This window comes from Marmota monax, unplaced genomic scaffold, assembly GCF_021218885.2.
Source record: "Marmota monax isolate L192 unplaced genomic scaffold, Marmota_monax_Labrador192_F-V1.1 WCK01_AAM20220418_F8-fsc00019, whole genome shotgun sequence".
Lineage (NCBI taxonomy): Eukaryota > Metazoa > Chordata > Mammalia > Rodentia > Sciuridae > Marmota > Marmota monax.
In genome coordinates, this window is record NW_026695242.1 from 1510324 (window position 1) to 1527281 (window position 16958).

The 16958-nt window shown below is 44.1% G+C and overlaps 2 protein-coding genes across 5 annotated transcripts in view; one reads left to right on the forward strand and one right to left on the reverse strand.

The window, feature by feature from the left end:
- Nucleotides 1–6994: 6994 nt before the first annotated feature.
- On the reverse strand, nt 6995–13103 carry Rps24 (ribosomal protein S24). 3 transcript variants are annotated; one of them, XM_046419890.2, is made up of 7 exons: nt 13012–13103; nt 11457–11522; nt 11161–11370; nt 10152–10262; nt 9509–9526; nt 7424–7445; nt 6995–7075 (listed from the first exon to the last, which is right to left on the reverse strand). In XM_046419890.2, the coding sequence occupies exons 1-5, from the start codon at nt 13012–13014 to the stop codon at nt 9521–9523; spliced, it is 396 nt and encodes a 131-aa protein (XP_046275846.1). In that variant the 5' UTR covers nt 13015–13103; the 3' UTR covers nt 6995–7075; nt 7424–7445; nt 9509–9520. The 3 variants fall into 3 exon arrangements, with proteins under 3 accessions (XP_046275846.1, XP_046275847.1, XP_046275844.1); XM_046419891.2 differs by lacking the exon at nt 9509–9526 and having other exon boundaries at nt 13012–13102; XM_046419888.2 differs by lacking the exons at nt 7424–7445; nt 9509–9526.
- A 2692-nt stretch (nt 13104–15795) lies between these two features.
- Nucleotides 15796–16958, forward strand: part of Polr3a (RNA polymerase III subunit A) — a 40706-nt gene continuing 39543 nt past the window's right edge. For both annotated transcript variants that reach the window (XM_058577905.1, XM_046419765.2), the window contains exon 1: nt 15796–15955. In XM_058577905.1, coding sequence (XP_058433888.1) covers nt 15912–15955 — 44 coding nt within the window. In that variant the 5' untranslated portion in view covers nt 15796–15911. The remainder of the gene's footprint in view (nt 15956–16958) is intronic.

Sequence of the window (16958 nt, forward strand, 5' to 3'; positions counted from 1 at the left end):
GGAGCTTCCTCTGTGAGCTAGGGGACGGGGGCCTTCACTTGCAAGGCAGTTTATGCTGAGTTCTCTGCTCCCTGCAGTTGAAGACCTCCTACCCAACACCACTGAAGCTGATGACAAAGCCAGCTCAGGGAGCATCTGCCTGGATGTCAACTCTCAGCCTCCCAGGGGACTCCTCTGTATTGGCAGCACAGTGAGCTGGATGGCATGAAAGAGGTCCCCCAGACAACACCACAGGGCCCTGTAACCTTAAACCATAAATAGCCTGAGGGAGAAGCTCTGGGGTAGAGCACTAGCCCAGCATGCACACGCCCTGAGATTCCATCCCTACCAATGCAGAGGTGTTGGGGGCGGGAGGGGGGTGGGGGGGAGGTTGTAGCTGAATAGCAAATGGCTTACCTGCTGTAAGAAGGGGAGTGAGCTCCAGGTGCAGAGGCCTGAAACCCAGTCCTCTTTCTGCCATAAATGAGCTCCTGGACTCGGCAAGTCACCTAACATGTCTCTGTGGCCTCACCTGTAAACAAAAAATGCAGCTGTACCTGCATGCTGCACGGAGGTGTCTGAACGGCCTAAGGGCTTTCCCTTGCCTCTCCAAGGAAGCCTGATGGAAAGAGGCATCTTATTTAGCATGTTTCCTCCAACAAGGAGAGCAGCAGCCCAGTGGCACTGCCTTTGGATTAGGCAATTTCCAACCAAACTCTGAGTATCACGAGGGGCAGTGGGAGCCAGCAGAAGGCCGGGCACTCTCTTGAATTCCCTCGTGGCTCTGGACACACACATCTACAGTGCTGAGAAAAGGCAAGGAATGCCTACTGCCCAGGCAGGGTGGCTCTGCTGGGTGAGCAGCCGCTGTAAGGGTAGGTGCCAATCCCTGGACTAACGAGGTGAGTGCCGAAGCCCTCTGAGGAACACATTTTCAGAAGAAATACACACTGCAGCTGAGAGGAGGATGTGGTATAAATCTTTCCTTCTTCCAAACAACGCAGAACACAGATCTATAGAGGCAAATCCTGTATGTCTAAAGATCTGGACTTTTTAAAAAATCCAATTTGATAGGTTCCACCTTACTGCCTTGCAGCAAGTCCCTGGAAATGCTTACTTAAATGAACACAGGAGATGGATGTCATACAGCAGGGCTTACAGCTCCCTGCAGTCCCAGGCCTGAGAGTAGCACCAGTCTGCCTCTTCCTCCACTCCCTAGGGCAGGAGTTTGGACATGGGAAAGAGCCTCGCCCCAGATCACAAAGTGCAGCGGAGCAGGGCAAAGGCTGGAAGACAGCACTGTGCCCCTACCCAAGCCTGTGGAAGAACAAGACAGAGGCACAGCCTCGTAGGGAGCTGAACACTAAACCATAATGAGCTGCTGGGTTCTGGTATTCTACCCCCCAAAGAAAATGCAAGCCACCTGGCTAGGCAGTTATAAAAGGGGAATGCTGTTTGCACAGGATCCGTGGAGACCTTGCCACACGGATGGGTAGACATCGTTGTGCACGTGAGAACAGCAGAAAGCCTCCAGGTTCAGCTTCCCTGTGAGGGCCGAATCCTATAAACAAGATTACCACCCCCATTAGACCTTCTTGGAGAAAAAAGAGTGACCTCTCCAGTTGATCTGGCATCAGGCTTTCTTCATGCTTGCACAAGGGTAGTGGCCTTGACAACAAAGCAGGCAGCTTCCAAGCCTGTGCCCACAGTGCCCCCTCGTGGTAGTCTGCAGGAGAACCTCTTTATTCTACCAAAGGAAAGGCCAGTGATTCGGCTGTCAATAGGCTGGCCTTCCTGGTCTCCACAGCTGCACCCGCTCTGCAGTGTGCTCCCCTCCCCTTAGATCAGTGGTTCTAACTTTTGGCTGCATCAGAATCACGTGCAAGAGCCTGTTCAAGCACAGGTTGCTGGGCCCCCACTCTCCATTTCTGATCCAGTCATTCTGGGGTGGTGCCTGAGAATGTGCATTTCCAACAAGTTCCCAGGTGATGCTGCTGCCCTACACAGAGCATATGTGGAAAACCAAGGCTTGGCACCAATTCTGGCTCCTTGGTGAGATGTCAGTCCCCCAGCATAGGTAACTTTAACCAGGTTCCTTAACCTCTGAACCTTGATTTTCTCCTGTTAGATGGGGATAACCCAGGCACGGTGTGCATGCCTGCAATCCTAGCGACTCACAAGTTCAAGGACAGTTTGGGCAACTGAGCAAGACCCTACCTCAAAATAAAAAATAAAAGGATTTGGGCTATAGCTCTGGGGTAAAGTGCCCCTGGGCTCAAATCCCCAGTAACAAAAAAAAAAGGAGATAGGTGGGAATAGGTTCCTCAGTTTATTGAAAACTAATTCATTCAACAGATTTATTTAGCTTAGCACACAGTATACACTAGTAAATGTTATCCTCATTTGTACTGTGTTACCATTCATTTGCCAGCTTCTTGAGGACAGGGACACTGATCTACTAGAGACACAGAATACTCAGAGGAAGAATGGAACTAGGAGAAACTTTAGTCCAAATTTTAGTAAATTTTTTAATCCAAAATTCCCAACCTGTCTGCTCAACAGACTCACCTGGGAAGTTGTTAAGTTTTGGTTACTAGACCTAATAATCCCAAACTGGAACAAGATACGGGGCATTTGTATTTTTAACAAGCTCCCCAGGTGCCAGGCTTGGGAACTACTCACCTAGCTCTTGTACCTGATGCAGAAACAGTAAAATGGAAGACCAAGATAAGTCCCCTGTCTCTTCATGTCCTCTTCTGGCTAGAGGCTGAGTAAGGATCAGGAGCTGTGTGTATGGTCCCTTTTCCAAGCTATGCTGGCTACCTTTTCATGAATTCCTATCCTGCACAACTCTCAGACATGCATGATGAATGATCAACTAGTTCTAAGTATTTCCTGTGTGAAGAAAGTCGGCACGTCACAAGGACACATTGCTGAACATGGAACTCAACCAAAATATTGAACAAAAGAAATCCTTAGCCTGGAATACAAGGTCCTCCTTCATCTGTTCCCTACTGCTCTCTCCAGTCTCGTTTCTCACCAGAACCTCACATGTACCCTAATTCCCACCCAGCCTATGGACACTGGGATGGAGGTCTCACATCTGGCATGCAGGAAGTTCAAGAGCAAACAGATAGGGAAGGACAGACAATCAACATGTAGAGGTATGTTCACTTCCCAGACCCCACTAGAGAGCTCTGGAACTCAGCAGAGTTCTCTGCTTTGCCAGCACAAATGAATCAAGTGTCACACTTTGCTCTTGCAGTCAACCTGAAGTCTATTTTTGAAATGGAATTTCTCTACCAGAAATTGTGCAAAACTCTGCTGGAAGCCACCAAAGTCCCACAGGACCTTCCATCTCCATTCAGGAAGAAAATGCCCACCGGCACTCTGCTCTCGCCCTGTCTCCCCCTTTCCTTTCCCTGTAGAATGGCTGGTCTCACAGCTGCCTGCTTGTTCCCATCTTTCACAGCCTCATAAGACCCCTGCTCCTGTCTAAATGAGATTGTCTCATACTGTAGGTTATTACTTCTCCCAGAAGCCTCCAGGAACCAGCATCCCTACACTCAGCTCTGGATTCCTCTCATGTCCCCATCTTGCACCGTCTGCTACTCCATGGTAAGAAACAGGAGCCAAGCCATGAGATCATGGAGTTGTTTAACCCCTCAGCTTTAAGGGCAAAGACAGTTTATCTCCCCCAGGTCCCAGAACAGGGACTGGTGCACACAACTCAGTAAATGGGAAACTTGGTTGGCCATCTAATACTTGTTCAAAACCCCCATGACAAGCACATAGTATTTAGTAAGTCATAACACCCATAATATGCTTAATAGAAAGCAGCAGCTCAATATTTGGGTACCTGAATAATGCAGAGTCAGGATTTAGTGTCACACAACTGCATTTCAATCCCAGCCCTACCACTCAGCAGCTGAGACCTTGTTAACTGTCCAGTCTCTCTAACATGTGTCCAGTGAGACCTACCTCCTAGGATCATTACACAGATTATAGAGACCACAGTTCATAATCTACAACAGCATCCGCCTCAGCACCATGAAATATGGTACAAGATGCTATCTTTTAAGTGCAGCAGTAAGTAGTTAACTTGCCAGGAAATCCTGAGGGCAGAAGACAGTTGAAAACTGTATGATCACTGTGCACATCCAACTACCAACAGATCTCAAGGGGGTCAATGCTAGGGCAACCCATAAGCAGCACCTAAATATCCAAAGACACTGCAACTTCCAGAACCACCTATAGCTTCTCTTCTTGCCACTCTTCAAAGATGCCAGGGCTAAGGCTGCAGCTCTGGGGTAGAACGCTACCAATGCTCATTAGGCCACAGCTTCTTTCCAACATGAAGTGGATGGAAGGGATGTGCTGTTTATGATGTATTGTTTATTCCATTTAATAAAGTCAACTTTGAGTTTTTACAGTCTCTCCAAAGTCTGTTCACACAGACAAGAGTCTGGTTAACATCAGGGACAACAAAGTGCTGAATCCCCAAGAATCTTTAATATTTTTTAGTTGGACACAATATCATATTTTATTTATTTTTATGTGATGCTGAGGTTCAAACCCAGGGCCTCACACATACTAGGCAAGCACTCTACCGCTAAGCCACAACCCCAGCCCTCACCTACATTCTTTAAGCCTCAAAGCAATCAGGGCTACCAAGCAGGTCCCTTTGGAAGGCCCCAAACTCAAGCCTAGCACAGCTGCACACATCCCAGCAACTCAGAAGGATGAGACGGCAAGTCTCAAGATCTAAGCCAGTCTCAGAAACTTAAGTGAGACACTGTCTCAAAAACTAAAAAGCAAGGTGCAGTGAAAATGTGCCTGTAATTCCAGAGGCTTGGGTGATTGGGTCAGTAGGATCACAAGTTCAAAGCCAGCCTTAGCAATGGCAAGGCCATTAGCAACTCAGTGATACCGTCTCTAAATACAAAACAAAACAAAGGCTGGCGATGTGGCTCAGTGTTTGAGTGCCCCTGAGTTCAACCCCTAGTCAAAATAATAATAAAATAAAAAAGACTGGGGGTATAGCTCAATGGTAACGTGCTCTGGTTTAAAAAAAAAAAAAAAAAGTTAACCCCAAACAAGGGACCAAGTGACTTCCTGAAAAATAAATACCCAGATGGACAAAATAGCAGAATTGTGCAGAGACACAGGGCAGATGGCAAATAGGAGCAGTCTATAGTGGCCTGAAGAACAATTATCCATCCTGAGAGATACAGCCAAACCTCTGACTGCACCAACGGTCATGACAAAGGGCTTGGGTCATGCTGGCTTGCGTATTTCAGAAAGCTGGAAATTTGGATCTCTATGTAAGTTGTTCTAGGTAAGTTTCAATTGCTATCCATGCCTAAGAAAGCTCACAGCTAGTCTGACTTCTATATTGCTGGAATCCAGTTCCAGGAAATTTCTCTGGGAAAAAAAAAGGCCCTTTAAAACTCAATTCCCCAGTCTCCGGCCTGCATGACTGCACATGTGGTCCTCCCTGAGCATTCCCAACAGAATGAAAGCCTTTGATGCCAATCTTCAGGTTCCCTGCAGCTAGCTGCACCTTTTTCAGCTCATCTGCTGCTTCCACCAGCCCTGCCCCTGAATTAACCATGGTCACCATGGTTACAGGGTACTTAGCCCCAAGGTAATCTCTCCTTGCAATACTCCCAAGGACCTCATCCCATCACACACCCAGACTACCCAGCACTTCCCTTCTCCATTCCTGCTTCCATCCTAGCTGTCTCCCACTGCAAACTTTGCTTCTGCCAGGCATGACTTGGCCTCCACTGTTCACTTAAAAGTGCAAAGTCATCAAGTCCTACTCAACACCTCTTAGCTCACAAAGCTAAATGCCCCAATCTTCCTCACTTTGTCCTAATGGCAGGCTCTCTGATCTCATTTCCTGTTCCTAGCAAGGAGATGGGTTCCCTAAGAGAGCCCACAGGTCCCACAACCCAAGTCTGCAACCTCAGAGCCACTAATGGTACGACTCCAAGCACACTGGAGATAGCAGGTTCAGTCCCACAACTTGCCTTGTGTCCAGGCCCTCTCCAGAACATTCCACCCTTCTGCTTCCATGAATATGGTTTTCTCCTGGGTCTTCTTCCTGCCTAACCACCTAGGTCTTGCTCATTGATTTCTGAAGTGTTTACACATGACTCCCAGGTAGGCCCACCTAAGGTATATCAATAAACGTGACCTCCCAGAAAAATAAGCCACCAAAAATCCATAAATCACAAATGAACGTCTCCCTGGCCCAAACATAGAAGCTGACTCATAATTCCTATCCCCCCAAAAGGCACCTCTCCCCAGCAGGTAATCCCAGAAACCCCACACCACCCATCTCCCAACCTCATACAGCTGACCTATAACCCATGGTCCAGGCCTTGTCTACCAAGAAAGTGCACACCAGACCCAATATTCATTAACTATAGCTGGTCCTCAAATTCCCCATCAAATCATTCATCCCATACACCACAAAGACATGATCTAATTTAACTTCTACTATAGACAGGAAATATTTATTAAGAATTAATTTGGGGTCTAGGAATACTTAAAAAATGGATTGATTTCAAGCACTTATTTATTTTCGTACCAGAGATTGAACACAGGGGTACTTATTAACCACAAAGCTACATCTCTAGCATTTTTTTTTTTAATTTTAAGACAGGGTCTCACCAAGTTGCTGAAGCTGGCCTACTGATCCTCCTCTCTCAGCCCACTGTAATCCTAGTCAACAGGATTGCAGGCCTGCTCCACCACACCAGCATCAAGCATCTCTTTTAGAGACCAACCTAGCACAATAAAGATAAATACTGACATGACCATAGCAGATAGGCCCACATATGCCCTTGGCACACACTCCTGCTGCTAGGAAGGACAATCACTGCCCCATAGCACCCTGTTTTCACCAAATGCTTAATGAAACATGAACATAGGCAGAAATTAAAACCTGCCTTTATAACAACCCCCATTAAGCTTCAAATATATTTCAAATAACCACACATATGAAAAGGTTTTACAGTTTATTAATCCTCACGAAAAAGTCGCATAATCACCGCAGATAGTCATTGCAGAATCTTTACTCCTTTGGCTGTGAATCAAGAGAAAGAAATTTAGTCAGTAGCTGCCCCAAAAGCTCTTAAAAATTAAAAGTTCAGTCTTTAAATTAACACTCATGCAGCACAAGTATTAGTAACCTAGAATAGTTGTGACATAACAAAACGTTAAGTATCAAAAAATAAAACATTCAAGTTAGGAATAAAACAAAAATGAGTTAAACATTACCATTTTAAAAACAAACCATGTCAGTTAGTGTTTTAAGAGATTACAACTCTTCAGAGCATTTGCAAATCTACTCAGAAACGTATTTCATGTGATTCTTTAAACTACTCATCAAATTAATGAGTCTAGTGAACTATATTAAGAGTTTGAATTATACCTGTTATCCAATCTCCAGCTCACTGAATCAGTGGCAGGAAAGGGGAAGAGGAAAGAGGGAAAAGAAACAATTCATTAATGGTCCTTTTTTAAATTCTAAAATAATCTGCATTTAAGTACATGCAATCAGATATTTATACATAATCATTTTGTTCTTTGTAACTGTACACAGAACACTTCTTAGATACAACCACTAATTTTATTCCTCCCAATTTTATTTTAGTTCTAATGTTAACAAGGTTAACATAAATTCATAATGAAGGGATCATTATTTCAACACAGTACCAAGTCCAGGATGCCACTCCAGTATGTGCATGGAGTGAGCATACCTGAGCCTTGGTCCCTCTGCTCTGCTGAAGATCATGCTGGGAACCCTAACATCATCCACAGACCTGGGACTCAATAGACTAAAATCGAACTCCAGTTGGTCTAAATGATCAGGCAAGGTTTTTTCTTGTCTTGGTACTGCTGATACTGGAGAATGAACCCAGGGGTACTAAGCTACATCCCAAACCCTTTTAATTTCTGACATGGGTTCCCACTAAGTTGCCAAAGCTGGCCTCACTGGTGATCCTCCTGCCTCAATCTCTCCGGAAGTAGCTGGGATTATAGGTGTGTGCTACCATGCGAAGCCAAGGAAGTCATATTAAAGTTGTCTTAGGGCCAGGCGTGGTGGCACGCCTGCAATCCCATCAGCTCAGGTTATTGAGACGAGGATCCTGCATTCAAAGGCAGCCTCAGTAACGGTAAGGCGCAAATAAGCAACTCAGTGAAACCTTCTCTAAATAAAATACAGAATAGGGCTGGGGATGTAGCTCTATGGTTGAGTACCCCTGAATTCAATCACCAGTATCCCACCCCCCCAAAAAATCTGCCTCAGTTCAATACTTTGAAAGACACCATTCACAGCCATAAGAGGAGTACAAAGTAACACTGAAAAAGAGGCAGTTTAACTGAAGTAAAAAATGCCACAATTGCTATTCAAATAAGACTACTTATGCCTCAGTTTAAAACAACTCTATTGCACCCAAAAGGTAAGAGCAAAAACCAATTCTGACTTATTTTTTAAACAAGAGTGTAAGTGCTCATTTATGCATTCATTTTCCAGCTGGCTTTTCAGAGCAGTGCCACTAAGATCAGCAGTGCAATCTGAAGCAGGAATAGTGATGGATCAAGTCCCCACAGAAAACCCTCCACATGTGAGGGACCAAGAGACTGAATGTGGAGGGAAAAAGAAAGGCTGAGCACAAATTTTGACTGCCTTTTTTGCAACTTCTATGACCAGATATGATCAACAGGGAGAGGTGAGTAGTGAGTACCACAGTTCGTGAGCAGTGCTGTTCTTTACTTAAGTCTGTGGTGCTGGGAAGACAATGACTACAGTCCCTGGCAGGCAATACAAGGTTTCCAGTCTTGCCTGGCAAGGAGTCAGGGGGCAGTAGCCACCACCATTTCAAAGCCATACTACCCCCCACTCCATGCTTAGCCCGCTTCACCTTACAAAATTTAGGCTGTTTAAATGTGTCTGAAATGGAGTAGTGGACCATTCTGACCAGTTTGTGGGAAAAGTGTTATTAGACTTTGATGTGAATATAGTTATCTCAAAAAGTTTTGTATTTAAAAGGGAACACCAGATACAAAGCCAGAGACTAAGTAGTAAGCAATAGAAATGATAAATGGTGGCTTTAAGTGACTGCTACCAGGGTTTGTCAAATTCCACAGTCCAGCCAAAGAATCCACTGGTCTCATAGCTCCAGAAGGGAAAATCCCAGATGAGGGCCTTCCCCAAGCCAGTTTCTGAAGTACGTGACTCTCTGGGACAGAGCATTTCTCAAGTACAAGTTAAAAGGATCTCAATGGAAAGGGCACCTACCTTCCACCAGTGAATCACTTTACACATAACATGCATTTTTGAGTTTCTAAAATAAACATTAATTAGCTTTTCCCCCTTCCTATCTCAAAACATAGCATTGACATTATTATAGACCATACTTATAAAACTGTCACCCAAAAGCCAACATGCAAAGCATCAAAGCAAACTCAGTGAAGGTGATGCATCCCCACACCGTGCTCACAATCTCAGTACCTGCTAGACACTTCATTTCTGGTGAACAAGAAATCCAAGAAAGTAGAGGGAAAAGGCGAAAAAAAAAAAAGTTCACAGAACACTTGATTATTTAGTAACCCAACACCTTAATTCCAATCGACTATTTACAACTAGCTAGCAAAGCCGGTAAAAAGCTGCTACCATTAAAATCACTTAGATCTTGGCTAACTGGAGAGGAAAACATTCCTGAGATCAGGAACCCTTTCCAGCATGCCAAGAAAACATGGGCCACATTGTTCCAACTGTTTCTTAAACCAGTGTCCTCGTTGAGAAACTAAGTTGAATTCTGGAGATCTGCTTCCTCTCTAACAGTTCAAACCAATCAGCAGTAAAAGAAAAACCCTGTGATAGGCCTTAAAAGGCGCTCATCAGGATCACTGGACCAATGTGGCCTTCATATTGTACTAATCTATGAGCTGACAGGGGGTGGGCCAAGCTACGCTACTAAAGAATTAAGACACTACTATGCTACTAGGTAGCTTCTTAAAACACATTACCTTCTGTAATCCAGAAGAGGAGGAAAAAAAAAAGATTAAGAAAGATTATTAAAAAAATAAAATAAAACTCCTCCTTTCTAGAAACTAAAGATCTACAGCTGATATTTGTTTTCCTTGAACTATACCTTTTTGCCAGCACCAACATTGGCCTTCGCAGTCCCCCTGACTTTCTTCATTCTGTTCTTGCGTTCCTTTCGCTGTTTTCTTGAGGTCTTCTTCTTTTCATACAGGCCATGCTAAAGGTGAAAGAATATCTAGGTAATCTGTAAACATTAATTAATCATTATCTACTTACCAGTCTTATATGGAAACCAACTAGATCCAGGGTTATGAAACCTTATTCCAAACCTACTTCTTTTTGCACTACCAAGACACCTCCCAACTGGCTTCCCTTTCAGGGACTCTTGAGTCATTTCAATCCCTACTTCTGAGGACTACAAAGCATTTACCAAGAACTTCCTACCATGGAGATTCCAACCTTCTCATCTTTACTCTGGCCATCTTTCACTTGCTGTTTCTGCTGCCTAAACATTGTTTCCAAATCTTCACAAAGCTTTTAGCTTCAAGTCACCTCAATAAGGCCTACCCAGAACACCCAATTAAATACAGTGCAGCATCTGCATACTACACACAACAATTTCCCTCTTAGATGTATGGGAGGATTTATAACAGGGAGTAAAATGGCCTAAAAAGTAACAGAAAAAAAATAAGATGAGGTAATGTTTCTTTACTAGAATGTAAACTAGGTAGCTCGTCCAGTTCACTATTGTAGTGCTTGGTGTTCATTAAATGATCAAAAATTTTCATGCTTACTGGCTACCAAACTCAACAGGGTATTAAAAGATCCCACAGAATTTGGTCCCAGGTTACTATTCCAAACTCATCCCTCTACTTATTACCATTAGCCCATCTCCATGAGCACTACTTTACCTGTCCTTCTTCTCAAGTGCCAGACTCCAAATCTGAACCCCAAATCTGTGCATTAACTGGAACCTTTTCTCTTAACCCTTTAAGAGATCTTAAGACAGATATTCCTTCCCACAATGCTTGGTCTTGCTCATTCTATTACACAATGCTACTGTCAAACAAAATAAATCAATAGCTGTCAAAAAATAGTTGTCAAAAGACACCTACTCTTGCCAGTCTATGTTTGGGTTCATTTTTCTTCGCATAATCCAAGGAATCATAAATCATGCCAAAGCCAGTTGTCTTGCCACCTCCAAAATGGGTTCTGAATCCAAACACAAAGATGACATCTGGTGTGGTCTTGTACATTTTGGCTAATTTTTCTCGAATTTCTGTCTTAGGTACTGTTGCTTTCCCAGGGTGAAGAACGTCAATGACCTAAAAGAAAATACTGAGTTTAGCATTCATCATATTAATATATCTTTAACAAACAATTAGCTGAAATTTAATGTGCCCTTCCTTACCATTTGTTTCCGCTGAAGCAGTCGGTTGGTCATGAACTTCCTGGTCCGGATAGTTACTGTGTCATTCTGAAAATATAACACACAAGTTAACAGAACTACAACTTTTCCTTGATATTGCTATTATTTTCCAGTATCTAGAACTATACTAATTTGGTACCATCAAGCCCTGTAGCCTAGTATTTACAATCAAATAATATTTAAGACAATTCCTCTGTTGCAGTACTGCAAGCGTTCCACAGCCACATGGGTATGGCAAGAAAGCTACAATTAAAACAAAAAAAATAAAAATAAACAAATTACCATCTCCACCCAAGGTAGAGTGCTGAACTCACAAGACATATATAACATACACAAAAAAAAGCACTCCAGTTATCTGTCAATCTGAAAATTTTATACCATTTTCAAAGTTAGGGATATCACTCTGGAGCAGTTGCTCAACCTCAGCACTATCAATTTTTTGGTTTGGATAAGTCTTTGTGGACTGTCCTACGAATTAGGATAAGAATCCCTAGCCTCTAATCATTGGCAATCCCTTTGAGCTACCCCTGCCTCCCCATTGTAACAATCACAAATGCTGTACCCAGACTTTGCCTCAATTAGAGGCAAAAATCACCCTCAGATGAAAAATCACTTCTACAGTGCTTTGCAGAAACCCATTTACAACATCCTGAACAAATGTGAGATACAAAATGGTCCATGCACTAACTGCATGCAATCTTCCATTCTAGAGAAGCAACCGAGCTCATTAGGAAACCATGTTCCTTTCTGAAAGACAGCTCTTATATTTAGTACATAATTGCCAAGAAACGTGGACATTCAGCAAAATTATACAGTCAGCTGACTGAAGAGTAAAATTCTACCAAAAGGAGGAGAGTTCTTTCTGGGCAGCAACTGACTTTATAATAGACTTTCCACTTCAGTTTGAGAAAGATACTCAATTCATCTCAATGGTATTTGATCTTGCAGGGAAAAGAGCTTCCAGGTGGAACTAAAATGAGGTGCTGAGCTCTTAACGATGGAGGTAACTGGTGGAGGCTTTGGGCAAGCCCACCTTTTTTGGTGGCATTCCTTTCCAATACCTCAGATTCCCTATTAAGAATCAGGAGGATCCATTTGGCCGACAAAGTTTTCTATTTTACACGTAGAAACGATTTCAACTCGCCCAGACGCCGGCAGCACCTTCTTCACGTTGCATGGAGAAACCACCTGTAAGCTGCCCACAACGATTAGGGACTCAAGGCGGCAAGACGTTCCTCCTAGAGTCTACACCCCACCCATTCATTGTGCTCGAGGTCGACAAGCGCAGCGGTGGCTTCCGCAGTCCCCAGGCCGCGCAGCCCTAAGCCTGGCATGTCCTGGACAGCAGTGCAGCCCACCAGCCAGCCAGCCCCGACTCCGCGCAACAGTTCCAGAACCCTGGGCAGTCAGTCTCCATAAAACACCACCAGAGAAGAGGAACGGGACTTCGAGCTGCTGCAGCTCCGACCGTAGGACTAGGGGACGAAGGATGGCTCAGATTTGGGGTGGATGACAGCAGAAGTCTGGAGAGACTCACCATGATGGCGGTAGACGTTCAGACACCCAGGGAGGAAAAGGGAACCTTTTTCCGCCGGCCAATCATATCAACGCGCATGGAAGGACCCCGAGCGGCGCCGACGTGGGGGCGTGGCCAGGTCAGGGGCCGACTGCTTCAATGCCTGTTTGAAATTGCCTAAAGCTCCGCCTTATTGACCTTTGGCCACACCTCTAGGCTTCGAGAGGTTCACGCAAGCACGTGTTCCGTTTGCGTTCGAGTCCTTTTGTTGAAAGAGTCTCTCCAAATTTAATTAATTAAGTTTCAAACTGCTTCCATATGAGTTGGAGGAGGTAAACCTGGAAGGCATCTTAGGAGACCTTCCGGGAAGCTCTTCCTTTTACAGCTTGGGAAACAACAGAAACCTTGACTTCAAAATCTCTGTTAGTGCACAACGCAACGTGTTATTATAACTAAGAATTAACCTTTTGAGAAATTTCTGGAAATTCTCTGATTAAATTTTTTTAACTCTTTGCCCTTTTCATGCAACCTATTCCTTGCGCAGGCTGGGCTTTTAATAAGTATTTGCTTGATCCAGAAATTCGTTCTGCTAACAGTGTGATAGATGGGTAGAGAGGAAGAGTGTAAGTGCATGTTCCAAGGACACATTAGGAAGAATTTCTCAAAGGTTGGTTTGGACAAGAGTGCGAAGGCTGCTTTTCTAAAGTCTTAGGAACAGTAAAATTAGAACTCAGTGAGTGATTACTGATGATCCTACATTCTAATGACTCCACCTTTATTTTTCCACTCGACCTCACCAACTCTTAATAAGGGACTCACCCTTTTTATAGACGGGAAAACTGGGATTCGTGAAGTTAAGATCACACAGCGCTTAAAAGGTGGTACCTAAACTGGGCATAGTGGTGTACACCTATAATCCCAGCTGCTCCCGAGTCTAAGACTGGAGGATTGTGAGTTCAAAGCCATCCTCAGCAATTTAGCGAGGATCTAAACAACTTAGCGAGACAAAAGGGCTGGGGATGTGGCTCAGTGGTTAAGTACCCCTGGATTCAATCCCTATACCCCTCCCCCGCCAAAATGTAGTACCTAGATGTCCATGATGGCAATTTGCTCTTAATCTCTAAATGATAAACTCACTCTTTACGCAAATCTTGTTGGTAGAGGTATCCTTTGGTATTCTTAGGGGGGATTCCATGACCACCTTCTTCTCTCCTCCCAGGTTACCAAAATCCATGGATACTCAAGTCCCTTATATAAAAAGTGGCATAGTATTTGCATTAACATATAACACATGCACATCCTCCAAATGTACAAAGGTTTTTGTTTGTTGTAAAACAAGTGTTACTGTGTCATCCAGGCTGCCCGGGAACTCCTAGGCTCAGGGAATCCTCCCTCCTTAGCCTCTGGAGTAGCTAGGACTGCAGGGATGTACAAGAACACCTGACTTCTCTTTGCTTTATTCACTGATTTATTTTTGTGATGCTGGAGATAGAACCCAGGGCCTTCTGCATTCTAGAACCACCACCCCCCATCTTTCATATGTGCAGATGATTCTTTTTTTTTCTTTTCTTTTTTTTTTTTTTTTTGGAGGGGGGGAGAATACCAGGGATTGAACCCAGAGGTGCTTAACCACTGAGCCACATTCCCAGCCCTTTTGTGTATTTTATTTAGAGACAGGGTCTCACTGAGTTGCTTAGGACCTTGCTAAGTTGCTGGGGCTGGCTTTGAACTCACAATCCTCCTGCCTCAGCCTCCGGAGCTGCTGGGATTATAGGCAGGTGCCACTGCACCTGGCTGTGCAGATGACTCTTTAACCTAACTCTAGGTTACCTATAATACCTAGTACAATGTGAACTCTATTAAATGGTTGTTTTCTTGTATTGATTAATGAATAATGATAAGAAAAAATTCTATATATTTGTTCAGTATGTAATTTGTTTTTAATATTTTCAGTCTGTAGTTGGTTGAGTCCACCACAGATGTGGAACCCAAAGGTACATTTGTCAACATTACTCCAAAGATATATTGGGTGCTTGACTTCTAAAATAGGTTAAAATTCTGATTTTCTTTTTGTCTGTGACATTTGAGTTTTACTAGAGAGGCTCTATGGCATCTGGAAATTATAATGAAATTCCTTCTTCAAATTCAGAGGTTTGGGGTTCAGTTTAGTTTCTCACAAATAGTAAGGAATTGGTTCTAGGTTCTGTACTCCCAAGCCCTGGCAGTGTGATTTCCTTGCCTGTTTTCTGAACTAAGATATCACAGTTGGCTCATCTTCCACAGATTGTAACAGACTATAGATAAGCAATTTGTTTCTTCAATATATAAATAATCTTTCCTTTCCCTTCTCCTCATTTCATGGCTCAGTTTTCCCTCAGAACTGCCAGATTTTAGCCAAGCATAGCAACACATGCCTGTGATCCCAGCGACTCTGGAGGCTGAGGCAGGAGGATTATAAATTTCAGGCCAGCCTTAGCAATTTAGAAAGACCCTGTCTCAAAAATAAAAAAGTGATGGAGATGTAGCTCAGTTGTAGAAAGTTTGCCTAGTATGTGCTGGAGTTCCATCCTCAGTATCTTAAAAAAAAAAAAAAAAAAAAAAAAAAGTTATACTTCGCCTATGTCTGAAGGCCTGGCTAGGTGAACCTGAAATAAGGTTTTTTTAAATTGACTGCAAAATATTGGTGTAATTTGAAGGAGGAGCCACAAGGTGGCGGTGTACGAAGCGAGTATAAAGTGGTTTGTAACAGGCTTCTCTTGACAGACACGCGGAGGAAGAGGAAGTGAGCACGTGGGGAGCTCTACGGTGGCCGAGAGGTGCCAAGGTTGTTTTTACCGTGTGTTCAGAAGCACTCTGGGAGGCGTAAGAAGCATTAATTCTCTGATCCGAGTATCGTGGAGGGCTCCCGGACTGCCGGCACCATGGTGAAGGAACAGTTCCGGGAGACGGATGTAGCGAAGAAAATGTAAGATGGAATAAAAAAGGGAGAAGGAATGAGAGGCAGTGGGGGCCGAGGTTAGAGGTCCCTTAACTCGAAGGGTCACAGGTGAGGGACTCTAGGAGGAGAGCAGGTGTGACCAAGGATCCGAAGTACCAGGGAGGGTCAAAGAGCACTAGGCAGGCCAAGGGAATTTTGGCACCTGGAGGTCCCTGGACTTGGGCAGAGAAGGCCGACGGCCTGAGCCTGGGCCAAGGGAACAACCTGGGTCGAAACGCGGGTCTCCCGGAGTCATGTGATGACACCCTACCCCCAGCCTTTTTTTTTTTTTTTTTTCATCGAACTCTTTCCCTAGCTATAGCCAGGAAAGCAGTCCGGGGCAGGGACTATGTCTTATGTGAATTTTGCCGCAGAGCGCATGACAAGGAGGCGGTATGTGCTGACCCGAATGATGGGGTTGTCAGCTAGAAAGCTTGTATCACAGTTCAGCCTCAGCAGTGAAACCGCTAATGAAGCTCTCCCTCAGAGCTTATATATTTGGCAATGGCCCCCGATTAAAGTTCTCAGTTTAAACGTGAATCCATCATTCTTGAGGCAAATACTCAGGAGAATGTTGTGTGCTGGGTGCAGTGTTGAGCATTAGCGATAAGGCATGATCAGAGCTGAGCTCAGTGGTGCAACACCTGTAAACTCAGCAACTGGGGAGATTGAGGTAGGAGGATGCCAAGTTCAAGACCAACCTCAGCAATTCAACAAGACCCTAAGCAACTTAGTAAGACCGTTTCTCAAAATAAAAAGGACTGTGATGTAGCTTAGTGGTAGACACTCTTGGGTTCAATCCCCAGAACCAAAAAAAAAAAAATAGGACAAGAATATGACCTTTGTTGTCTAGTTGGAGAAAGTAAAAAGGTCAGCAGTGTAGGCAGAAAGGGTTTTGAGAGCACATAATGGGTCCTGGCAGAAAAAGGCAGACCAAGCAGTCTTCTTCAAGGAACATACTGGAAGGTGGGTGATGAGAACAAAGCAAGAG